Source organism: Nannobrachium achirus (genome assembly GCF_963921795.1).
Source record: "Nannobrachium achirus genome assembly, chromosome: 20".
In the NCBI taxonomy this organism is placed as follows: Eukaryota; Metazoa; Chordata; class Actinopteri; order Myctophiformes; family Myctophidae; genus Nannobrachium; species Nannobrachium achirus.
The window spans coordinates 58,464,656-58,491,985 of NC_137827.1; the positions used below are offsets into that span (position 1 = coordinate 58,464,656).

The 27,330-nt window shown below is 41.4% G+C and overlaps 1 protein-coding gene across 1 annotated transcript in view; it reads right to left on the reverse strand.

The window, feature by feature from the left end:
• Positions 1-27,330, reverse strand: part of LOC308306273 (proton-coupled folate transporter) — a gene marked incomplete at both ends in the record, with an annotated part of 161,396 nt that overhangs the window by 53,275 nt on the left and 80,791 nt on the right. The window contains one exon of the mRNA XM_080751173.1: positions 1,851-1,989. Within this exon, the coding sequence (XP_080607299.1) occupies positions 1,851-1,989 (139 nt within the window). The remainder of the gene's footprint in view (positions 1-1,850; positions 1,990-27,330) is intronic.

The following is a 27,330-nucleotide window of genomic DNA, read 5'->3' on the forward strand; positions in this document are numbered from 1 at the left end:
AAAATAGGCCTATTTTAGAAATAAATATTCTTAAACTACACTTTTGACTTTTGTTTTATTATCATCATCACGAATCAGTGTTTGCCGACCAGTCTGCAATTTCCTGTTTAGCTTTTACGTGCGGGACACATGAAGATCTCAGCTGTCAGAAGGTTGTTTTGTTTCCATCGGCATCATGGCTCAGAAACATATATCAGATTACTTTGGTGGGCGTAAATCAAAAAGAGTTGTACTAATGTTGATGATGATGAGTCTGTGAGTCGGTGACTGTCAATTTGTGGAACCCCAGCAGAAGCACTGTCCAGCTGAGGCCGAGTCTGATGGCTGCAGCCGCTGCAACTGCAGCGAGGGCGAGGGCGAGTACTCCAGTAGCCTACTACCACCATGCTTAGTTTAGCTGCACTTGAGAAACCCTTCCAGCCCCAAGTACTTCAATTTCCCGGGGAGATGTTTTGGAAAGGTCTCCCCGGATATAAGAACATACAAGCTCACATCTTCAGCCGTGTGCATGGCTGAAGACGTGAGCTTGTATATCCGCCGTTCTCAGCGCGCAAATGCCGTTTCGGGGTGGGGGTCTCTTCACAGTAACTATGCCAACACAGAGAGGTAAGGTTGAATTAACTGAAAAGCATTGGGAACTGAATGATTATATGAAAGGCACGTGCTGTCTGTCTCAGTGTTGGTACCAAGAAATCCATCTACTGTATATATCCTTTTGGCTGGTGCACCATTTAGGCTTTTTGATTTGTCTGATAAGCCTTTTCTTTATAAGTTTATTTTTTTACTGAGCCGTGAGGGGGGTTGCATATTGCGGCAAAATTACGTCATCTGCATCCTTCCGTATATACAGATCATACACTACCGGCCAATCACAGCGTGGATCATACTCTACCGGCCAATTACAGTGCGTCTTGCCGTCTTTTCAGGAAGTAGCTTGCCTCAACAGCAGTGTTTACTCTGGTGTAGGAGTGTATGTAGCCTGTATTTCCCCAACGCCTGATCGCAGAGGGACGCAATACCCCTCTATGGATGCGTCTCGGCGAGGCGCAGGCGGACGCGGTGGTCCACGGCCCCGCCCCGGTGGTCCGCAGCGACCCCGGGCGAAACTTCCGAAAAAAGCAATACCGCTACTGACCAGTAGTTGAGCAACTTGCATAGTATAGCTTTAATATGTGAGACTACGGATGGAGATTAGCTTCTATAGCTAAATAGCATGTTTACATGACATCGTGTTCAATCGATTCATTCATCACTCTTGGTACTGTACATGTATTGAATGTTCATTAACGCACACTGCAGGGGCGTCAATGTTCAATTGACGCCCCTGGCAGCTGCATACCCCTGCCATACCCTGGGTCCAGGGGGAAAAATAAAAGTTACTTTTAAATATAAATCCATGAATGTCTCTGTCTGTGCTGGTTATTATTAAAATAAAATAACTACAAATGCAAAATTTTACAAAATGGTCACTTTAACAAAGTATTATAATTATATTCTCCACACTTGTATTCTCCCCATCTTGACAAAATGGTATATTCCCAGGTTCTGCAGGTCAGCTGCACAGGTGCAATGCATTAACATGCCAAGATTAGCAACACTTGAATTCCAGGCTGCCATATCCAGCCCAAGAAAACGTAGAAACGGGGGGAAAAATAGAATGTACTACTTAAAATAAATGTATCATGCCTGTTGCTAAGGTATGGCAGCGCGCCTTCGCGCGCGTGCAAGACACCAGTCATGTTGCCATACCATAGCTTTTTTTCTGAACTGACACCACTGGTAGAAAACACACAAACAAAACAGGGTCAGGGTTAGTGTGTTTTTTTTTTGTGTGCATGATGTAATCTCACCTAAAAATACCATCCATGTGTTGGTGGAAAAAGCCATTGTAATGAAGGAGGCTGCCCTGCAGAGGGCGCTCACCTTGGCCAGAGTCTGCTCTGCCACGCACCTCATCAAGACAGGAAACACAAAGAGCAGCGCCACGCCCTGGAACACACACACACACACACACACACACACACACACACACACACACACAGACACACACACACACACACACACAGACACACACACACACACACACACACACACAGCGTTGGGCAATATTACTCAGTTACTTATTACATACCAGTAAAACTCCCTAATCGTGAGATAAGCGACCATCACGTCGCATACACAAACTTTAGAGGGCAATGGTAGCCAATCAGGAGGGAATATGGGAAATGGGACAGATCCATGTTGATGACATAACTTATACTGTGCACCGCTTTGCGTGATTTTAGGGCCAAATCTGTAGGAGCAGTGTCCGAAAATGTGTTTTGCAAGAATCGGCCTCATGGTGGCGCTAGAAGAGGGCCATGTGAGAAATGAGGGGTGGGGGTTGTGATTTGGCAGCCAAGGAGTGTGTGTGCGAAATTTGGCATGGATCGGGGCAACGGTGGCGGAGAAATGAGTAGGGGAAAAGTGTGACGTGTGACGTGACTGACAGACAGACAGACAGACAGACAGACAGACAGACAGACAGACAGACAGACAGACAGACTGACTGACGGACTGACGGACGGACAGCCGGTGGAGGTTTTGATAGTAACTGCGACCTGGCGGTCGCAATCAGCAGGGATAGGAGTGTTGGGCGGGAGGAGGCTCTACTTCCTCTCGGTGGGGGCTCCTTACACTCAGGTGAGTCAGTAGGATACATACAACAATGCGTCCTCTCGGTGGGGGCTCCTCACTGGCCGGTGAGTCAGTATAGACCAATTATTTGTTTACAAACATTGAGACTGAATGCACAGCTGACTGTATCATGTAATCAATTCCCAACAGATCCCCAAACCTGTTGTTTTGGGGTGCACTGGTTATTCAACCTCCTCTTGTGTGCTAGTGAGGTGCTCCCATGGGTGCGCCCTTATCGAGACATATATACTTCATTGCGCAACGGTGTTCCACGTCAAGAGTAGCTGATATACAAACTCACATCGCGTCACCAATGCAACCCTTCTGAGCTTGGAGGTCTGCGGCTCTGCGCGCGACACCGTCGCAGGACGGAGCATAATTAGGCTTCATGGACTGCAGCTGGGCGAGCAGTAGACGCTCTGGTGATCCAGTGGATCGGGTGGGTGATCAAGAGGAGCGCTCCCTCTGTTCTGATGACGGTGAATAGAGGTGGGGTTTGAAGGACAACTGTTTTGAATCGCTATTATTGTTTACAATCAACAGAAACTAAGGATTATATATTTCAAGAGTGAGAATTTACAGTAAAAATCCTAAGCATTCTTCCTCCACACTGGGAGAAAAACGGCATCTGAAAGTTTGATGGAATGCATTTTTAAACACGAGTGCCACCCATTGCATCCTATGAACGGTGGGGTTCATTTGGTGCCGACCGGCGTGCGCATACTGGTTTATATCAATGTGACGTGGACCATTAAGGCATCTATAGGATACAACAGTATGTTCTCTCGGTGGGGGCTCCTCACTGGTAGGTGAGTCATTAGGATACAACATTATGTCTTCTCGGTGGGGGCTCCTCACTGGTAGTTGAGTCATTAGGATACAACATTATGCCTTCTCGGTGGGGGCTCCTCACTGGTAGGTGAGTCATTAGGATACAACATTATGTCTTCTCGGTGGGGGCTCCTCACTGGTAGGTGAGTCATTAGGATACAACATTATGTCTTCTCGTGGGGGCTCCTCACTGGTAGGTGAGTCATTAGGATACAACATTATGTCTTCTCGGTGGGGGCTCCTCACTGGTAGGTGAGTCATTAGGATGCATACAACAGCAGTGACAACACAGATGTGTGTGAGGGGAGGGGAGGAATCAATTGGCATAATGACTAAATTGGGGAGAAGAATAAAGAATAAAGAATAAAGAAAATCAGTTGTTTTCACTCCTACTACTTAAAAACTCTTCCGGGATCAACAGACAACAGACTCATGCACAATGCGCGGCGGACTGTTTACACTGGAAGTGTTTTAATAATAGTGAAAGAAGTGGTGTTTTGGAGTCAATTATGACGATTGAGATCAGGGTAATCATAGTCAAGTAGTAGAAACAAACACCAGAATTGGAAAAGAAGACATTTTAGCAGAAAAAACGAGGCTTAACAAAGAAACTATAACACTGTTTTTAATTATTAAAATCATGTAAGTATTGTCAAAATAACACTGGGTGAAAAGAGAGATTATCTGACATATACTGGTAGAGTATATGACAGTTTATTTACAGGTATACTGGGTATATACCGACATTATTGGGTATATACTTTTTGAGGGATATTCTGGAATATTCCTCTGTATTCAGTGATAATAGGTGATATACTGCCCCCAGCTAGACAAAGGCACACCAGGGGGTCTGGTTCATTCCTTTGACCAACAAATTGACTATTTGTTTAAAGAAAGGGGAGGAGGGTAAACAGCCCCCCTCCCAAAAAGACACATTTTAGTTTACCTTGGATATCCCAAGTATAAAGGGCTTAATTTGCCTTAACTCACATTTTCAAGTAATTACAATGTTGTAAAAAGTAGAAACTTGCAATCTCATGTACTATAATGACATTCAATGATGACTAATTAGAAACAGTTATAACACATGACGCATTGTGAGCTTGTAGATCGGCTATTTATTTCAAAGTCTACTGTACATAAAACAGACGCTGTTTCTGACCTGGGTTCAGACAACAGTTGACGCTTTTAAAAGGGGACTTAAGACATTTCTTTTTAATAAGGCATTTGCCTAGATGGTCCTTTTGGATGCCCTGTGTGCTTTTAATTCTTCTTTTTTTTTACTTAATGTTCTTTTAAATCTTCCTTGAGATGTGTCTAATATGTGCACTGTTCTTAATTCATGGAATTAACAGTTTTTACCATGTTAGTTCTTTTTTTTATAAATCTTTTGCTGGCTTTGTTTTGCCATTTTCATGTAGCACTTTGAGATTTGTTTCAAATATAAAGTATGTTACAAATAAAATGTATTATTATTATTATTACCCCCATGACAAGTACAGTAGCTCAGACCAGGCTTCCTTTATTCTGTCTTAACCAATCACTTGACTTATCAGTGTGAAAATGTGACCAATCAGGTTTCTTGCCACCACCTTTGAATTCTAAGTGCCTCACAGTCTGGCTCTCTGGCACAGTAGTAACTGTTTGCTGAAGAAGACAGAGAGGAGAAGTGTTACTTAAACGAATGGATCATTTTCAAACTTTTCGGTAAGTTGCAACTACTATAATTCTATGTAAGTAGCCTATGTTAGAGACAGGTAATAGTAGAGACATGTAACCATTTCTCAAAGCATAGCAGCTAACTAAAATAGGTGTTTGTTTTGTTTTCTGCCAAATTAAGGGGGACAAACATTGTTGATTAGATTATATTAAATTAGGTTGTATTGCTTGTTGTTCTCACATCATATTGTCTGTATTTATCAGTGACCATGTCTTTCAAACCGTGGACTGGAGGCCTTTATAACCACTTTTATGGGTTTTAACCACTTAAACATTGCATTGCATGCATTGTGGATCCATTTTGTATTGTCCCTCTGCACCAAATCTCTTCAACAAACACTGGGTGAAAAGTAAGTGAAATTATAATTATGTCTGCATATGGCTGTATGTGTCCACCAAATGCAAGAAGGCATTTATGCTTAACTAACTTTGTGAATCATTCTCTTTGTTTATAGGAGGCTGTAAGACATTTTCACAACTCGGAAAACAACGAACACAAACTATCCCCGCAAGAAAGGTAACTATTTGTTCTTTGTTGTTCTTTGCTGTATCACTGTGTAATTAAACCAATTAAATAATATCACATATTGTAGGCTAGTAAAAAGACACGCTATTAAAGTGCATTGGCTATTTGAATTGGGGGGGGGAAGGGAAAGTGCATTGGCTGGAAGGGAAGAAACGGTAAACTGTGGGGGAGGTGTGAGTTGTTTTAGGGGGTGATTTCTTCACAGGAAATGCCTTTTCTGGAATACTTGTAAACTAATGTGTTGCTTCTCTCAACAGTATCAACTCACCACACAATCTTGGTGTCATGACACACATGCTGGAGCAGGTCAGCATTGCTTTTCCTGACATAGACGGTGACTTAATAAAAGGTAAAAAATATATAATTTCCCCATTAATGTCCTGTGTGTTTGTTATGTTTTTTACTCATTTAGCTTTGAAGTAGTCACGCATGGCATGCTGGACGTTTTGACTGAGCCTGTGATGTGATGGGAACGTGTCACTGTTACTGCATGTCATCTTTTCGACACCGACTCTAACCCTCACCCTAACCTTAACCTCTGTGGGTGCATGTGAGTTGTCCCTGCCGACCTTGCGTGGAATAAACCCTGTTACTGACCCATAATATCAGACTGGTTATTCTAAATATCTTAGTAGTCATGATACTACAGTGTTCTATTCCTCATTTTCGTGATAACACCTTTGAACTGGTTTAATTAGATTGTGTTTGTACATAAACAACGAAATAAATCCTAAATGCATTTTCCTTGTATTTTAAGCTGCCTGCAGGACCCATTTTGAGTCTTTGAAAAGGAGCCATCGACTGGACCAGCCAGAAAATGCTCTCCGCAAAAAGAAATTGACTATGTCAATGAAGCACCGACAAGAAAGACCAGGGTAAGTTTGGAACTGTTTTTTTTTTTTTTGCTGTTGTTATTATGTTTTACATGTTGTATCAATGTAATAATGGTAATTAAATACATACAATTAATTGCTATTCTATGTTTTACAGTTGCTGACCACCAGGAGTGCACATCTGGAGACAGATGAAGAAAGAGCTGTGTGGTCGCATGCATGCTGGGAGCTGATGTCAGACAAGGATGTCTATGTTGTCCAGTTTGGACGGAGAGGAAATGGGGACACTGTTCAGCCAGCGATACACTGCACAGAACTGCTCATTTTTGTAATTATTGTCCCCTTTGTGGGAGCAGAACTGTCGACAGTCGCTGTTACATTTTCATTTCGAACATTCGAACATTTTTTACGCCACCATTTTACAATTTTTTTCCCTTTTTTTTTTTTTACAATTTGTTGTTTCTTCTACAAATGTTTTCTGAATGCTGCATACTGTGAAGTTGAATATTAATCTGTTGCACATAGAACACACTGTGAAGACAAAAGTTAAGTACAGTAGCCTACAGTACAGTAGCAACTACTGGAAAAAATATGCTGTTGGCGTATAGAATATGTCAAACTGTTTGCACATGTACATCTGAGGATTCTCTTTTCTTTTCCTGTTGCTCTTTTGCCTTTTGCACTCTATTGCACTCCACTTTATTTTTTACGTCTTACTACTATTTACTATTTACACCTTTTTAGATTATTATTATTTTTAGATGTGGTTTGCTGTTATTATTTAGTTTTTTGATATACATGCGTTTTCATGTCAAGGATCCCCACAATTGTAATTGAAAACTGACACCATGTATGCACCATTTAAATATTTTGTAACATTATGCTTTTCTGTTGTGTTTCTCTCAATAAAAACAATTTACCTGACTGATGCCTATTCGTTCATAAATTAATTCTATGTGACACAGTGCAACACATTTTGAGCTTGTAGATCTGCTATTTTGCTATTTATTTTTAATTGGAATACTGAATAATGATTAACTAGAATATCACTTTGAGCTTGTAGATCTGCTATTTTGCTATTTAAAAAAAAATTGGAATACTGAATAATGATTAACTAGAATATAAATATACAATAATATATAATATATAATGGACCCAATGTGGAAGGGGGGTCCACGAATACCCCCCCCCCCCCCCCCCCAATGTGGAAGGGGGGTCCACGAATACCCCCCCCCCCCATAAACCCCCCTCCCCCCCATAACCCCCCCCCCCCCAGTGTGGAGAGGTCACAGATCACAGCCAATCACAGCTGGCTCAGTGCACATGCTCAGTGAAAATGCAGGTACAGGGAGGGGGAAAAAAATCCCTCCCACCAGTGAGAAATCCTGGGACCTCCGGAGGTGTGATTTCACAGCAGGGGTTCACGAATACTTAAGTAGTGGTACAAAACGGCTATATACCTAACTGAATATTCCTGATTATCTGGCTGAATACCTCATGTTTATGCCGGTTTATTTACTGAATATACCTGTCATAGAATGTAGTATACCGGTCCGATAATCTATCTTTTCACCCAGTGTAATCGAATCAACTTTATATCTTCAATTTAATTTTAATTATTGCGACTGTCGCCACTTTATTTATTTTTAGATTTTTTTTTTTTAGTTAAATGTTGATGTCATGACAACTATACAGTAGTATACAACGGTAGTGACATAACATAACCTAGATATACTGAACATTGATAGTGGAAATAGCTGATCTACAAGCTCACAACGCGGCGCATCGCGACCCGTTGTGAGCTTGTAGATCGGATATTTCCACTATTTTTGAAAATCTTTGAAAATATAATATGAACGTATTTCAACATGGAAACGATTATGGCCATTATGACAAAACAATTGTGATTATGTCAATTGCGATTAGACGATTATTATGTAATAACTGCGACAGGCCTATATGCGTGCGTGCGCAGTATGTTTGTGCATGTGCCTATTGTGAACCTCATGCGATCACATATACTGCGGTGCAGTGCTGTTCTGAATCAGAATGTGAAGGTGTTTATTTATTTATTCTATATTCTATAGGGAATAACAGACAGGCTATGGATCATAGTGTCACTGTCAGCTGGAAAACTTGTAAGTCCAAAACTATTACTTTTAACCCTTTAGACCTCGAACACATTATTACGCACTTTAACCATTATTGTATGCTTTAATTATTGAAAAATCGCAGATATAGAAGCTCACAGCACGGCACGAGTGCTGCGCTGCAAGCTTGTATCTGCTATTTAAAAAAAAAAAAATCATGAAAATGTGTGCAAATCATTGAATATATATTTTTCAAAGCAAACCTTTGTAACTGAACTCTTTGCTACTGGGGAGGGGTCCCTGGAACAACATATTTTGAGATGGGGGGTCTGCGGGCCAAATGCCTATAATTTTGGGGGTCCTTGACATGAAGAAGTTTGAGAACCACTGATTTAGAAGAAGGATTTAGAAGACAGTCATAGAATCGGGTCAATATATTCAAAGACTTCTTCAAATTGGCATGATTTTTTTTTTCTCAAAAATAGCAGATCTACAAGCTCGCAGATGCTTTAAGTATTATTTTTTTAATACTTAAAGCATGTAAAGAGAAGACTGTCGCACACCCAGTAGTTCCTCTCAAGCAGGTGCGTTGGTCACAAAGTAGTTGAATGAATGAATCTTCAATGAAGAAAATACACCCGCACACAGCCACTTGCAGGTTCCAAGTATAAATTTATTAAAAGCAACGTTTCGGTCGGTAGACCTTCCTCAAGCTAAATTCAGTTATGGCTGACAAAACACTATATGCATTTCTACAGGTACAAACACCCAATCAGAAACACTCAATGTGATCACTCATTTCAGACAGCTGTGTTGACATAGTCATGTGACTCAGGTCCACAGTCTCTTCTGAGGTCATCTAAGTATCATTGAAAAAAACAAATTACAATAATACAAAGGAAAATAAAGAAGTCATGCCAAAATAATACACGGAAATCAACAATTATACAAAAAACAAATTCAAAAAATGTCATAATGTCCTACTCTCAATGTCAGAGTGGAAAACAGAACATAATAAAGCAAAACAAGAAATACAAAATGCATAGGGACCAGCTAAGAAGTGACTACATTGATAACAAGGCCCTCACTGGCTGAGGCTCTCTTTTAGAAGTTATATTTATAGCATTACATTCAATTTATAGCATTGCATTCAATAACAGCTCGTCATTTAGCCCTCTAGGATGAAGAGTCTGTAAAGTATGTATCCAGTATGCTTCTCGTTGTTTAAGTAGAAGATCATGGTTACCACCTCTCCTTGGTAGTCTGACTTGTTCTATGCCAATAAAACGGAAAGTAGAGATGTCATGTTTACAGTCATTAAAGTGAATAGCAACTGGATAATCACGGTCATTTCTCCTGATAGAGCTCTTATGCTCACTCATTCTCTATTTTAACTGTCTCGTAGTTTTGCCAACATATGACAGACCACATGGACATCTGATCATATACACCACATGGGTTGAAACACAAGTATTTACATTATTAATCTTAAACTTCTTGCCGGTATGAGGGTGATTGAAAAAGGTGGTCTTGTGTGTATTACCACACTGGGCACAATTGCCACAAGGATAATTACCCTTTGGGAGAGGACTCAAAAGGGTCTGTGTAAGTGAGACCTTGGGAGACTGGTAGTCAGAGTGGACCAACTGGTCTCTAAGGTTCTTTCCTCGTTTGAAGGAGAACAGAGGGGGATACTTAAACAATGAAGTCAGTTCAGGGTCTGACGTTAAAATCTGCCAATATTTTTAAAAAATAGACTTAATTTTATAAGAATGAGGAGAGTATGTTTTAACACATGTTACCGAAAACTTTCTCTCCTTTTTTGTGGTCTTTTTTAAAAGATCCAAACGGGGCTTCTTATGAGCCAGAGAATATGCTTTGTCAATACATTCACTAGAGTGACCTCTTTGTTCAAACTTTAGTTTCATCTCAGATGACTTCTCGATAAAGTCCTCGGTAGAGGAGCACACTCTTCTCAATCTGTAAAACTGACTAATGGGTAAAGACTTGACAAGAGAAGGGGGGTGGTTACTAGTGGCCAACAGAAAAGTATTGCAATCTGTTTCTTTCTGATATAGTGTCGTAGATAATTGACCTCCATTTACCATTATCCACATGTCTAGAAAGTGTACCTTTTCTTGACTGCAATCCATAGTGAACTTTAGATTAGAGTCAAAGCCATTCAACAAAGTGAAAAAGTTTTGGATTCCATCAGAGCTTGATTTCCGTGTATTATTTGGCATGACTTTTCTTTATTTTCCTTTGTATTATTGTAATTTGTTATTTTCAAATTTCAAAATAAATTTATTAAAAGCAACGTTTCGGTCGGTAGACCTTCCTCAAGCTAAATTCAGTTATGGCTGACAAAACACTATATGCATTTCTACATGGTACAAACACCCAATCAGAAACACTCAATGTGATCACTCATTTCAGACAGCTGTGTTGACATAGTCATGTGACTCAGGTCCACAGTCTCTTCTGAGGTCCTCTAAGTATCATTGAAAATAACAAATTACAATAATACAAAGGAAAATAAAGAAAAGTCATGCCAAATAATACACGGAAATCAAGCTCTGATGGAATCCAAAACTTTTTCACTTTGTTGAATGGCTTTGACTCTAATCTAAAGTTCACTATGGATTGCAGTCAAGAAAAGGTACACTTTCTAGACATGTGGATAATGATAAATGGAGGTCAATTATCTACGACACTATATCAGAAAGAAACAGATTGCAATACTTTTCTGTTGGCCACTAGTAACCACCCCCCTTCTCTTGTCAAGTCTTTACCCATTAGTCAGTTTTACAGATTGAGAAGAGTGTGCTCCTCTACCGAGGACTTTATCGAGAAGTCATCTGAGATGAAACTAAAGTTTGAACAAAGAGGTCACTCTAGTGAATGTATTGACAAAGCATATTCTCTGGCTCATAAGAAGCCCCGTTTGGATCTTTTAAAAAAGACCACAAAAAAGGAGAGAAAGTTTTCGGTAACATGTGTTACAACATACTCTCCTCATTCTTATAAAATTAAGTCTATTTTTAAAAAATATTGGCAGATTTTAACGTCAGACCCTGAACTGACTTCATTGTTTAAGTATCCCCCTCTGTTCTCCTTCAAACGAGGAAAGAACCTTAGAGACCAGTTGGTCCACTCTGACTACCAGTCTCCCAAGGTCTCACTTACACAGACCCTTTTGAGTCCTCTCCCAAAGGGTAATTATCCTTGTGGCAATTGTGCCCAGTGTGGTAATACACACAAGACCACCTTTTTCAATCACCCTCATACCGGCAAGAAGTTTAAGATTAATAATGTAATTACTTGTGTTTCAACCCATGTGGTGTATATGATCAGATGTCCATGTGGTCTGTCATATGTTGGCAAAACTACGAGACAGTTAAAACAGAGAATGAGTGAGCATAAGAGCTCTATCAGGAGAAATGACCGTGATTATCCAGTTGCTATTCACTTTAATGACTGTAAACATGACATCTCTACTTTCCGTTTTATTGGCATAGAACAAGTCAGACTACCAAGGAGAGGTGGTAACCATGATGTTCTACTTAAACAACGAGAAGCATACTGGATACATACTTTACAGACTCTTCATCCTAGAGGGCTAAATGACGAGCTGTTATTGAATGCAATGCTATAAATTGAATGTAATGCTATAAATATAACTTCTAAAAGAGAGCCTCAGCCAGTGAGGGCCTTGTTATCAATTTAGTCACTTCTTAGCTGGTCCCTATGCATTTTGTATTTCTTGTTTTGCTTTATTATGTTCTGTTTTCCACTCTGACATTGAGAGTAGGACATTATGACATTTTTTGAATTTGTTTTTTGTATAATTGTTGATTTCCGTGTATTATTTGGCATGACTTTTCTTTATTTTCCTTTGTATTATTGTAATTTGTTATTTTCAATGATACTTAGATGACCTCAGAAGAGACTGTGGACCTGAGTCACATGACTATGTCAACACAGCTGTCTGAAATGAGTGATCACATTGAGTGTTTCTGATTGGGTGTTTGTACCTGTAGAAATGCATATAGTGTTTTGTCAGCCATAACTGAATTTAGCTTGAGGAAGGTCTACCGACCGAAACGTTGCTTTTAATACATTTATACTTGGAACCTGCAAGTGGCTGTGTGCGGGTGTATTTTCTTCATTGAAGATTCATTCATTCAAATACTTAAAGCATAAAATAATGGTTGAAGTGGTTAAAATCTGGAGTTACCCAATTGCGTTCCATGGTTAAGGAAATGGAAAATGTGCTAATTTAGTCACAAGCTCTCCTTTATACTCATTGTAAAATATTTATAAAACTCAAGGACACACTTAAAACCTTCCCAGTGGCGTCAGTTCAGCAAAAGCTAAGGTATGGCAACATGACTGGTGTCTTACTTGCACGCTTGCAAGACACCAGTCATGTTGCCATACCTTAGCAACAGGCATGATGAATTTGCATTTTATTGTAGCCAAGGTATGGCAGCTCCCATACCTTGCCATACCCAATTGACGCCTCTGAACCTTCCTCTTCCCTGGATTTGAACCCGGTTTCCGGCGCAAGTGCGCCAATAGAGCCTGCCGGCTTGCTCAAGGGAATAACTTGAAACTCGTGTCAGATCCTGTGTCTAGGAGAAACATGACCTTTTACACGATCTAAATGTCTAGAGAGCATCAAGACAAAATACAACCTACCCAATAATAAGTTCTACAGATTCATTGGAGACATTATTTATCCATAAAAAATATATATAAAAACATTGTGATCAGAACAATAGCAGATCTACAAGCTCACACGGGTCACTTTTGTACGATGAAGTAGTAGGGCATTACCGCCTGTCTGTCAGTCAGTCTGTCCGTCACGTCACACTTTTTCCCTACTCATATCTCCGCCACCGTTGCTCCGATCCATGCCAAACTTTGCACACACACTCCTTGGCTGCCAACCCACAACCTTTCATTTCTCACATTGCCCTCTTCTAGCGCCACCATGAGGCCGATTCATGCAAAACACATTTTTGGACACTGCTCCTACATGCTTTGCCCTAAAATCACGCAAAGCGGTACACAGTATCCCTAAAGTCATGTCATCAACATGCATCTGTCCTATCTAGTGCCACCATCTGGCCAATTTTTGCTAAACACATTTTTGGACACTACTCCTACAGATTTTGCCCTAAAATCATGCAAAGGGCTACACAGTATCTCTTAAGTCATGTCATCAACATGGATCTGTCCCATTTCCCATATTCCCTCCTGATTGGCTACCATTGCCTTCTAAAGTTTGTGTATGCGACCTGACGGTTGCTTATCTCCCGATTAGGGAGTCTTCCTGGTTTACGAGGGAGAGAAGGGAACGTTGAATTACGGAGATACAAGGTATCTGCGCGACACGATGCATGCATCACAGAAAAAGGAGATGCTAATGCTCAACAACTGCCATCCCCGGAGAAATGCTACGCCGTGGTTTAGCTGCTTGTGAAAACCCAGCATTAACACTTAACAAAGCGTCCCTGACACAAAGTATGGCCTACATGGACACACACTGACTTACATTGTGTGTGACGTACATTAAAATACATAACTTACAGATAATGCATTCAGCCGAGGAGGGAACGCAGCCCTGTTCGGCTTTAATAGCTATACAGTGTGTATAAAATGTGCAGAGTGTACGCTTTTGCATGATATGAAGAAAAAAAGCTACCGGTATGTCCGTCAATGTGAAAATGATGCCTAGAGAAAGAGAGAGAGAGAGAGAGAGAGAGAGAGAGAGAGAGAGAGAGAGAGAGAGAGAGAGAGAGAGAGAGAGAGAATAATGGAGATGTTTGCCAAACAAGGATAAGGAATACATAATATTGCGTCTGTCAAATGGAAACCTCATAATGTCTTGAATAACAAGGACTTCCGACATAAAAAAAGACTGTAAAAGGGTTTATTTGGGATGCTCCTTTTAGGCAGAGTGTTTAACAGTACTTGTACTGTTCTACATTTTGTATTTCATTGACTATACTTGTACTGTTCTCCATTTTTGTCGAATAAAATACTAATAAAGTAGCCGGTCTACAAGCCGGTCTACAAGCTCACAATGCGTTGCGATGCGACGCGTTTTGAGCTTGTAGATCTGCTATTTTCAAACATTTTGTACTTTTATTTTTGGTACTTTAAAGCTATACTATGTAACTTTTTTAATGAAACAAATCTTAAAATTGTCCTACTAAATCGCTAAAGTTTTAGTTTCAGCACCAAAAGCCTTTGCTTTATGTATTCTACTGAGCCATGTGGCCGTGAGGGGGGTTGCATTTCCCGGCAAAATTACGTCATCTGATCATACACTACCGGCCAATCACAGCGCGGATCATAAACTACCGGCCAATCACAGCGCGTCTTGCCGTCTTCTCAGGAAGTAGCTGTTAACAGCATTAAGAGCATTACTCTGGTCTGGTGTAGGAGAATGCCTGGTCGGAGAGGGATGCGAGACCCCTCTAAAGATGCATCTCGGCGAGGTGCAGGCGGACGCGGTGGTCTGAAGACCCGGTCCGCGGTGGAAAACGTCCGAAAAATGCATACGCGACCGCGGTTTGCTATACCGCTACTGACCACTAGTTGAGCAACTTACACAGTATAGCTTTAAGTACATTTTGATGCCAATACTTTCATACTTTTACTCAAGTACATTTTGAACTCTGGACTTTTACTTGTAACTGAGTATTTCTACATTGCTGTATTGATACTCTTACTTAAGTACAAAATGTGAGTACTTTTTCACAACACTGACAGCAACGACATAATAAAACACGGAGATAAAACAACAGCTGGAGATAAAACCTGGTCCCGGAACCGGACCCGGACCCACCGCATGGTACACAGCTCTTCAGAGCTCCACCAGGTCCCAGCACAATGAAGCCAGTAATGGACATAATCTGCAGCAGGTCCTGGGGCCATCGCATCCCACCCACGCTTCTTACTTCAGGGAATGGCTTTCTGAGGCGTTCCGGGGAGATTCCTTTGAGCAAATAGCTGCATTTTTTTTTTTTTTTTTTTACGAGGCGGTAGTATATATCTTTTAGTTCTTTTGTGGAATTGCTTCCTCTGTTTTTTTTTCTTCCAGGTCCTAGGCAGACAGACACGCACGCACGCACGCACGCATGCACGCACGCACGCACGCACGCACGCACGCACGCACACACACACACACACACACACACACACACACACACACACACACACACACGCGCGAGCGCACACGCACACGCAACAGTCTGAACCAGTCTGAAGATCTCATAAAAGTAAAGCTCCCACCTGGAGCTTCAACTCGACCCCTATTCCCGGGTTTGCAGGCAAATAGAATTATGGGATACATACAGGCCCAGTGGGCACCTAAACCTTGTTCTCAATCTTTTTCATGTCTGTCAAGGACCCCCAACATGAGTATATGGATATATTTGGATGCAGAGCAGACCCCCCCATCTAGAAAAAAATGTATTTTTTAAATTGTATTAAAAAAAAAAAAACTGTTGAGTGAGAAAACAATGTTGCACATTAAGTTAATCATTATGGGGACCCCCACAATAATTTGGCGACCCCCCTGGGGGTCCCTACCACAGGTTGAGAACCACTGCAGTAGAAGACTAGATTGATAGGACGGACAGACAGACAGACAGACAGACAGACAGACAGACAGACAGACAGAATAGATTCGATCAAGGACTATAAATGCATTTCTGGTCCACGTTACACTGATAAAAAACTAGATGCGCGCGCAGGTTGGTACCAAATGAGCCAATGAAACCAGCGCTCCCCAAAACAACAGGTTTGGGGATTGGTAGGAATTGATTACATGATACAGTCACCTGTGCATTTAGTCTCAATGTTGTCTCAAAGAAACGGGTCTATAGTTTCGTTTGCTGGAAGCCACTTCTAGCTGAATCTGCTGTTCCTATTAATGTCCCAGCAGATGTCGCTATGTCACCTTCTACCGGTGTCAATATATCTCCATGAGTTTGGTGAACTTTACACTCGATATTATTATCTTAGCCTTTTCATAAAGACCTTATGTTTTCCATCGCTAGTTTAAAGTTTTTCTTTTTTTTTCATCATGATGTGCGTTTTGTAAATGATGGTCACATTCCTTTTTTTAATTGTAATGATATAATAGTCTATATCAGGGGTCTTCAACGTTTTCAGGCCACGAAGCAGGGACCCCCACAACCTGTTCATAGATTCCATATAGTTTCATTGTTTGACAGCACAATTATCATTGTACTTTGGATTCATGTCAATTTGTGTTTTCAGATATTTAACCACTTGAACTGTCAATACTTAATAAACTTGACCTTTTACTCTGTACTTAGTCTGCTCTTTTCCCCCTCTACACCAAACCTCTTTGCCGAAAATAGCTGATCTACAAGCTTGTTGTGAGCTTGTAGATCGGCTATTTTTGGCTAAAGTTCTCAAAATATGGACGCTGGGGTTCAAGTGGTTAATATAAAAAAGGAGAAAAAAAAGGTTTCTATCACACAAAGATTTGGAGGCCCCCCTGTAGTAACTCTGAGGACCCCCTAGGGGTCCCGGACCCCCTGTTGAAGACCCCTGGTGTAGAACATTAGTTCTGTGCCAATCAGACAAATTGAAACCCCTGTGTTGGTCCTCAACATGGCCGGTGTAGGACTACAAATGAAACCCATTGGATTTCTGGAGCAGATATAGAGAAAGATTTGCAATTACTAAAAAAATAGGCTCCATTTACGGTCTGTAGAAACCAATGGCGTGACGCTGTTCATATTGTTTACGGACTATGGATTAGACCAGTGGTTCTCAACCTTTTCAGGCCACAATCCCCAAAATAATATATTTTTTTTAACTGGGGACCCCCCCTGACGAGCACTAAGAGGGCTATTTTCACAATTTCTGCCTCAAATATTTGACAATTTGAGTTACTAGGGCAGAAGGTGGAGGGGCCTTAAATTATTTTATACTTTAGCTATTGAAAAATAGCAGATATACACGTGTGGGGTGTCGCGCCAAACTCTGGGCCCTGGGTGCTTTAACTATTGAAAAATAGTAGATCTACAAGCTCACAGTGCGGCACCGAGTGCCGCCCTGCGAGCTTGTAGATCTGCCATTTTTGAAAAGTCGTGAAAATGTGTGCAAATCTTTGAATATAATTATGTATTTTTTAAGCAAACATTTGTAACTAAACTTTGCTTCTGGGGGAGTCCCTGGATCTAAATATTTCAAGATGGGGGTCCGTGGTCCAAATACATGTCATTTTGGGGGTGCTTCACATGCAAAAGTTTGAGCACCACTGACATAAACACATCGTTTTTTCAAAAAATCTTAGAAGGATTTGAAACATTCAAAGACTTGCACACATTTTCACGATCTTTCCAAAAATAGCAGATCTACAAGCTCGCAGCGCGGCACTCGGTGCCGCGCTGTGAGCTTGTATATCTGCTATTTTTCAATAGGTTAAAGCACCCAGGGCCAAGGGTTTGGTGCGACACCCCTGACAGGGAGCCGGTGATTAGAAGGCTCTAGAGTTTAAGGGCCTCGCCCAAGGGCACGTCATGGGGTAGTTATTATCCAATAGAAAAGGCCGTTATGGCTGCAGGTCGCTATCAGAGTCACACCATCAACCATAAATCATCACTGCTGGTCCACATGTGTACACACACACGCGCACGCACACACACACACACACAGGCACGCATACACACAGGGACGTGCTGGCCATTGGGAAAAGCGGGACAACTCCCAAACGGCCGGTTCATTCCTGGCCGGTCCAGGCTGACCATTAGGAAAAAAAAATAATAATAAGATGTCGGCCTTTGTTCCATTTTGGGTGCTGGGCGGCAAACAAAGTAAATCGTCACTGTCGGGCAGAAACCTCGTATCTCCAAGTTTCAAATGTGTACATTTCTTCACAAAGCAAAGCCCTGCTTCATCATACAAGGCTGTCGCACAAAAGTAGTGAAAACAGCCGATCTACAAGCACACAACGCCCCACACCGCGAGGCGTTGTGTGCTTGTAGATCGGCTGTTTTCACTAGTTTAAATCATTTTTAAAATGATAAATACAAAACAAACGGTTTTGGACATACAAGGTTTCCACCCGACAACGACAAAATATAACTCATGTAATTGGCCCACTGGCTTGACTTTGAGTCTTTGAGTAGCAGCAGCGCTATGAGGGCCTCTCCAACTCTTTTTCCCGGGCTGAATCAGGGGCCGAGCATGTCCCTGCGCACACACACACACACACACACACACACACACACACACACACACACACACACACACACACACACACACACACACACACACACACACACACACACGTTTAGACTCGCAGCGTTTCGATATTTCACCCTCAAAGGCGAGTAAAGTGTGCGGACACACGCACGCAAGCATCGTTTTTCTCCCAGTCTTTCTTTTTTTTCTTTTCCGAATGCCACACACACACACACACACACACACACACACACACACACACACACACACACACACACACACACACACGCACACACACACAGTGTGTGCCAGTGTGCCTGATAAATAATCCCGTCATTTTCTGGACAACAGAATAGAATGAATTAACCTTCAACCATCACGGCTAGCATCAATTATATGTGTGTGTGTGTGTGTGTGTGTGTGTGTGTGTGTGCGTGTGTGTGTGTGTGTGCGTGCGTGCGTGCGTGCGTGCGTGCGTGCGTGCGTGCGTGCGTGCGTGCGTGCGTGCGTGCGTGCGTGCGCGCGGTGACTTCTCACCAGAGCTCTGGCGGCAGAATGGAATCAGACTTGTCAGCAGGCGCGCACAGACAGTACACACACACACACACACACACACACACACACACACACACACACACACACACACACACACACACACACACACACACACAGATGATGATCACCGTGTGTAGGAGGTCACGTATGTATCTCATTGAGTGCAGGGACATTAATTATAGCTGACCATACAGTATATAATATACGATAGACAGTACATGACACTATTACTGACCACTGACCACAGCGTAGCAGAGAAACCTTGCATCTCTCTCTGTCAGTGCTTCATTTGTCAATGAATACGTAGGTGCCGGATCAAGGGCTGTGCATTAGAAATATTCGCAAAATCCCAGTGGTGTAAAGTAACTAAGTACATTTACTTAAAGAGGTGGTGCCATGATTTCCCCCCCCCCCCCCCCCCCCCCCCCAACATGATTATCAGGTATTATGATTATACTAGGAGGAAGATTTTTTCCAAAAAAGTATACAGAAAGAGTTAGAATTGGGTTTTTATGTGGCCACACCCCCAGTTCATTAAGTATGCATGGAGGCATGGTGGGTGGTGACCCAGCTGATATAGCCACACCCCACAGTGTTGGGTGAATGGTAAATAGGGGAGGAGTTGATAGTGTGACATACTTAGTATCTGTGTTTTTTAACTGACACTTTTCACCACAAGGTGGCAGCCTCCAAGAGAAAACAAACAAATACTAAGAGAATACATCATTTCTCAAAAAAAACACACACCAGGGGGTCTAATGAAGTACTTTCAACCTCCTAGACACATGAAAAACAGAAAAAGTACAAATGGCACCACCTCTTTAAGTACTGTACTTAAGTACACTTTTTAGGTATTTGTACTTTACTTGAATATTTCCAATATTTCTATTTCTACTCCACTACATCTCAGATCCAAATATTGTACTTTTACTCCACTACATTTATTTGAAAACTTTAGTTACTAGTTACTTTGTAGATATAAATGATATTATAAAACATACATAAACAACTTTAGCCCTATTTTATACCTTGGCAATTTGAAGATAGCAGATCTACAAGCTCTGTGAGCTTGTAGATCTGCTATACATTTTGAATTACAGACTTTTACTTGTAACAGAGTACTTCTACATTGCATTATTGATACTTTTACTCAAGTAAAGAAATTGAGTACTTTTTCCACCACTGCAAAATCCTATGACACCATCATGTACCGTTGTTTCCTGTTGAGATTGGCACATTTCACCCAGGTGTTTTCATCTCACTCAGGTCACTTTGTCTGCTGACCTCACTCAGCAACGAATTAAACAGAAAATAAACAAAAAATAAAATAAAACAATTCACGGGAGGCAAGCAGTGATCACCCCATGATGTGCACTGCAATGTAGTTTCAAATGCACCGCTTTTTTTAAGTAAGTTTAAGTTGAGTAAAAAAAAAAAGAAAAAAAAAGTCCTGTGTGACATGTGATCTTTCCAGGTTGCTCCAGGAAATGTGCCAATCTCAACGGGAAACAACGGTAGGCCTATGTGTGTGTATAGCTTGTTTAGTGTGTGTCACTGTCAACTATGAAGCACCACATCAGAAGAATTACAAAAAAATAATAATAATAAAAACATGTAAATATAAAGTAAAGAAAAATGCTGCTGCCAAAAACGTATAAATGACTAAACAGCACTATTTTGATTGGCAGGGAAGGTCCCGCATCCAATCAAATACCGTAGGTGTCGGATCCACCGGATCCAAATTAATACTGTAGGATTTTTCTTTTGTAAATTATCTATTTTAGTGCTAAAACCGAACAATTTCGGTTCTTTTTTTCAATCCAATACAATATTTTACCCTGAGCTGCTAGTAGCGACGTGGGTGGTCCTGGCTCGTCCATCGCTTTCCAACGAGCCATGCATGTTGCGACGATTTATTCCATTGAAAATGGTTTAGAATAAAGTTTAGAGCCCCCCCAAAAAAACTCTATTTTTGCGCGACGTATCCGAGGTGCCGAAACCGAACAATTCCGGTTTCTTTAACTCATCTAGTGCCAAAACCGAACATGTTCGGTTTATTAAAACGTATTAAGAAATACAAAAACCGAACATGTTCGTTTTTTTTTTTTTTTTTTGAAAAATCACATTTTGATTTTTAATCTGACAAAGATCTGTTGTTTTGCGATGTTTTCCATGTGCCTAGGACATCCAGTGAGCATGTGATCACTTAGAATCCTCTATAAAATCAAGGATAACTGCCCATTTCTCTGCCTTTTATTGTATATTATACAAATGTATGGTTGATTTCCTGGTGCACGCAGCACGGCTTTCGGCTCTGGCAGCCAGAGGCGTCAATTGGGTATGGCAAGCTATAGCAGCTGCCATCCCTTGGCTACAGGGGAAATAATAACATGTACTTTTCATTGTGTCTGTTGCTAAGGTATGGCAACAAGACTGGTGTCTTGCATGCGCGTGAGGGCACGCGACCGTGCGTGCAAGACACCAGTCATGTCGCCATACCTTAGCTTTTGCTGAACTGACGCCACTGCTGGCAGCCCCCACCCCTGGGAACTGCGTGTGAACTCAGATTGCTTGTTGAAGAACCAACGGCGTCGTGGTCGCGTTCGCCGGTTACCTAGGTTAGGGTTGGGGGTTAGGGTTAGTTTTATGTGTCGGAATACCTGCCCGTAGTCGGCTGCGGACCCCCGGAGTTTTGCTCGTCTGTGGATTTCACGATCAGCTCGGATATCATCTACGCTACGGCCGTTGAAGCTGGTGGCGGTGGACCCGCATGCATATGGATACAGGTACACTACTAAACACAAGTGGGTTTCTAACTGACTGAATGTAGAAGGAGGAGGATGGATCGCACAGTGGCAAGAGTTGTTTTTTCTTTATTGTTGCATTTGCATGGATGAGAAACAAACGTTTCGGCTGTAAGCCTTCTTCAGTGTGTGCTTCTTCACTGTGTGCGATCCATTCTCCTCCTTCTACATGTTGATCTAAAGGGATACCGCACCAGTAGTCAGAGCGCGGTGGTAACCAAAAAGTTTACTAACTGACTGAATAGCATAAACATAATAATCATTGTAGCACAGCACTGCACGCTGTTATCGCTAACGCTATGGACCAGAGCTATTGAGACTATTGATCCTGTTGAATTCAATCGCACGTTTTTTTTATACAAACTTGTATAAAAAAACGCATGGTTGACGCGGGTCAAGTATCGCGTCAACCTAGCTATTCTTTTTCTTCTAACTGTATTAGACAATGACTATAGACTATGAAGGTGATGACATTCATTCAAAGACAAAATAGATTGTTTGTCATGAGCCTGAGGAGGACATAGAGAGTTGTGACTGAGACGTTGTAATATGTTCATCTGACTGCCAGGTGGCAGCATCGTTGTTTTTTTGCTTTTGTTGTTTTTTGTTTGGTTCAGATTGGTTTTGTTTACACTTCTCAAGGCATGAACATGCAGGCTGTATATGCCGATCATTAGTATATATATATTTTTTTTGAATAGGGGGCAGGTATTTATAAGAATTTATTCTTCTGCTTGCTCCTTTTCGTTCATGTGTGTGTACTGTAAAATATTGAAATTCTGAGTATAAATATAATATAACTGTAATGTACACTACATGTGCGAAACAAAAATAAATGAAATGAAATGTTCAAAGTGTAGCCTACGTGGTTCACCCGTCCCCTCCCGCCCCTCCCCCCCTGGCTGGCAGGGGGGTTTGATTGATTGATTGATTGAAGACTTTATTAGAAGTTTGCATAGGAAAAGGTACAGTTTCATGACGGTACAGTTCACTGGTGATCCATGAAAAGCCTAAGCTTATTTCCACTGGAAACCATTAAAGTATCTCATATAACATTGAATGACAGACAAATAGAACACAGGGGAACGTGAAATGATCCGTTCACTGAAATGAACGAGATTGCCTATCACTAACACAACGTGAGCTTGTAGATCTGCTATTTTGGCTTTGTCAGAACTTCTAAGTAGCAGGGGTGGCATAGCTCAGGGGTGGAGAAACCGTTATTAGAACACGAAGGGTTCCCGAAGGGTTCCCAGTTCGAATCCGGGTTCCCCCTGAGTTAATGTCGAAGAGTCCTTGGGCAAGACTCTGAACCCCTTGTTGCTCCTGGTTTTGATTGATTGATTGAAGACTTTATTTGAAGTTTGCCTTGAGTAGGTTGGGCCTTCACTGCCTTGCATGGTTTCCTCTGCCACCGGTGTATGAATGTGTGCGTGAATGGGTGAATGTAATGCACAATCTATGTAAAAGCGCTTTGGATAAAAGCGCTATATAAATGCACCATTTACCATTTAGTAGCCTCGCGCAACGCGTTGTGAGCTTGTAGAAAATATCATTGATCAATCTTGTAAAATAGCCGATCTACAAGCTCACAACGCGTCGCGCGCGTTGTGAGCTTGTAGACCTGAAAATGGTAAATGATAAATTGTGCATTTATACAGCGCGTTTATGTGCTTTTAGCGCTTTACAATGTGCATTTTTTACAATGGGCTATGTCACATTGTGAGTTTTTATATATATATATATATATATATATATATATGTGTGACGGAGAGAGTCGCAGCCCCAGCCTTGAAGCCTCAAAAGTCTAGTATCTCCCCCAGATTGCAAAAGATGTCTCTTTGGTCTAGTGGTTAAGTTATTGGACTTTCGCGTGGGAGACCCGGGTACGAAGCCGGGTGGGGAAGTTCAGATCATCTCCGTTACATATATATATATATATATATATACAGGGTGCACTTTTCGAACAAATGGTATAATTTTTCTTTTCCTCAAAATGCATTTACACTCAGCAACCACTGTTATTCATACACTGAATTCTCAAAGCCCAGATAGGAAGAGGTGCAGCAGTTTTTACTATTGTGAAATAAATGCAAATGTCTGTTCTGCTCTCTTTGCCATCCAAGCTCACAAGAGCTTGGAGCTCAAGAAGGGTCAAGTTCAGGACGGGCCCAGGCAAGGCCAGTCTAATAAGATAATTTTTTTACCAGACTCGAACTTGTAATCTTGCGCATGAGAGGTGAGGGCTCTACCAACTAAGCTATTGAATCATAAACATGTGATTGTAATATGTAATAGATACACACATAGATTGCATTATGTGTGTTTATATATACCTGAACATGTGAACGCTATACAAATGTGTTTGTGGTAACTACTTTTTGCAAAGTTGCCAATGTGAGCCCATAATCTCTCTCTCTCTCATTCCCAGTCAAGCTAAGACGATGTAAAGTTTGAGTTCAAGTAGCAATATTGGTAGATACGTGAGCTTTAGATCGCAAGTTTGCGAGTTCAAATCTGGTCTGCAAATAACATTTCAATATTCTTAGTGCTGTAGTAAATGGATGGAGGGCTCGTCTGAGGACGACCTAGATAGAAATACTTTGAATTGATGGTTTGTGTGAACAGTTCAGAGGATAAAATATATGTGTCATGACAGGGTCATGATGATATGAGAGTGAACGAAAAAAGTTCTCTCTCATCACAGAGTTGAACGTATATTGTGTGTGTGTGTGTGTGTGTGTGTGTGTGTGTGTGTGTGTGTGTGTGTGTGTGTGTGCGCGCGCGTGTGCATGTGACACAGAGTCACAATGTCCCCCTGCTATCTTCTTTGACAGTCAAAACTAAAAATACACCATTTATCATTTTTGTGCATGTGTGTGCACGTGTGTGTGTGTGTGTGTGTGTGTGTGTGTGTGTGTGTGTGTGTGTGTGTGTGTGTGTGTGTGTGCATGTGTGCATGTGTGCATGTGTTTTGTTCCCCTCTGACACGCCCTTTCTGTAATGGAAATGTTGTTTTGTGTGTGTGTGTGTGTGTGTGTGTGTGTGTGTGTGTGTGTGTGTGTGTGTGTGTGTGTGCATGTGCATGTCACAGTGTCACAGTGAGAGTGAAGTGTTGTGCCCCTGCTGGCCTCCTGACAGACTGCACACAGTGTGATGTTTGTGTTCACTCAGACAGCACTGCCATCTGGTGGGGGCCTTTTAGATGTTATGAATGCAGCCAAGTTGAACTAAAGTCAGCGTGCGTCTCCGCACGTTATCACATACTGTGACAAAAGTAGCCAAGATCCAAACTCCAAATTTTCGGGAGTAAGAGAAAACAACATAAGCTGTCCAATGGTGTGCTGCATGAAGCTGTAACTGACTGCATACAGTCAGTACAGCTTCATACATTTTCTTTTTTTCAAATGGCTCTAACTAGAAAACTAATTCCCAGGGGACATTTTGAGGGAAAACGCGCTTCACTGTGGGGCTTCTAACTAAAAAAACTATACAAGATAAAAGCTCAGGGTCTTCGACCCTGAGCTTAGGACTTCCTAATCTATATGTGGAATGACATTCACTCATATATGAATGTTTTTGGATTCTCTGTGGCTCTGCAAAGTTGGGCCAAAATGGTAAGAAAATGGCAAGAAAATGGCTGGCACAGCAACCCACCCAATTAGAAAAACGGCTGGCACTAAAAGAGTTAATAAAATGAATTAAATAATCGGAGGCCTCGACGAAGCCTGACTAAATGTTTTCATCCAGGCCGCCTACAGCGATCCCTTTCCATGGGCCCGTAATCAGGTAACGCTGCGGCACCGCGCCGCCGAATCCAATACATTGTCACATCTTTAGAGCTCATCTTCTCTGAACTGTGTTCCTAGGGCAGCGGAAAAGTTCTTTTTTGCGGCTGAATAGCTTCAGATCGGTCTTCTAAAAAAAGAAAAACAGCCGATAGCTAACTGTTAGCTCACTCCCTCCGGTTCACTCTCATAACACTCATTGTAGTGAAAAGCCATGCCAGTTCTGCCTGGATACCCGGATGTGATAGTGAAAGCTTATGGGAGAATGTCTGGCACTCTAGGGTCACCTTGTGGCCCCTGGCAGTTATCCAGTTAATATCGTCGCTGTCAAAGCAGAAACCTCTTATATTCTAACCTTTTGTGTTTATTCTTCTTCTTCTTATTTCTTTATATTAACAAGTCCAGCTACCTAGTCTCGCGGAACAACTATTCCACAATTTCCGAATGCTATATAGAGTCCGCCTCCCGAGTAACGGAAGCTGGCATTTATCTGTTCACGAAAAATATATTTCAAAATATAATTTCTGTCTTGCAAAAGCGCAAAAGAGTTGTTCCGAGCTGGTTACGGTATAGATCAGGCTATTTTCACAACTTCTCAAACATTTGTTTTCTAATTCATGGAATTTCTGAGAGTTTTCTTCAATTTATTAATGAAATTAGTTGGGAAAATCGTTGCAATTCATGAAAATCCTAGCTTTTGGGAGAATGTTTTTTGAAAATGTTTTGAAATAATAATTAAAAACAACATTTTAAGGGACCCATAAAAATGTGTCCACGACCCACAAATGGGTCCCGAGTCCCGACCCAACGTTTGGGAACCATGCAGTGCCCTGGGGGTCCCGGACCCCCCGTTGAAGACCCCTGCATTAAGTTGTTATTTATTGGTTTCACAATGAAAACTCACCTTTTGAAGGTTTCACTAAAATGGAACGATTAAAAAGACTAATTGAATCTTTATACAATTGCAATTGCAATACAATGTTATTCTTTTTATATACATTTTTCGTAATATATATGTCACAGTTAGTTTGAGATTCAGTTAGATTGAGAACAGGAGCGCTCGTTTTTGAGCACAAGGTGGAGCAGGCAGTGCCTCCTTCGGGAAACTAGGAATAATTTGACTGAGGTTAGGGTTAGGATTAGGGGTAGGTTTAGGCATAGTTTTACTGAGGTTAGGGTTAGGTTTAGGCATAGTTTTACTAAGGTTAGGGTTAGGGTTAGGTTTAGGCATAGTAGCATTCACCAGGTTAGCATTCACCAGCTACCACTGAG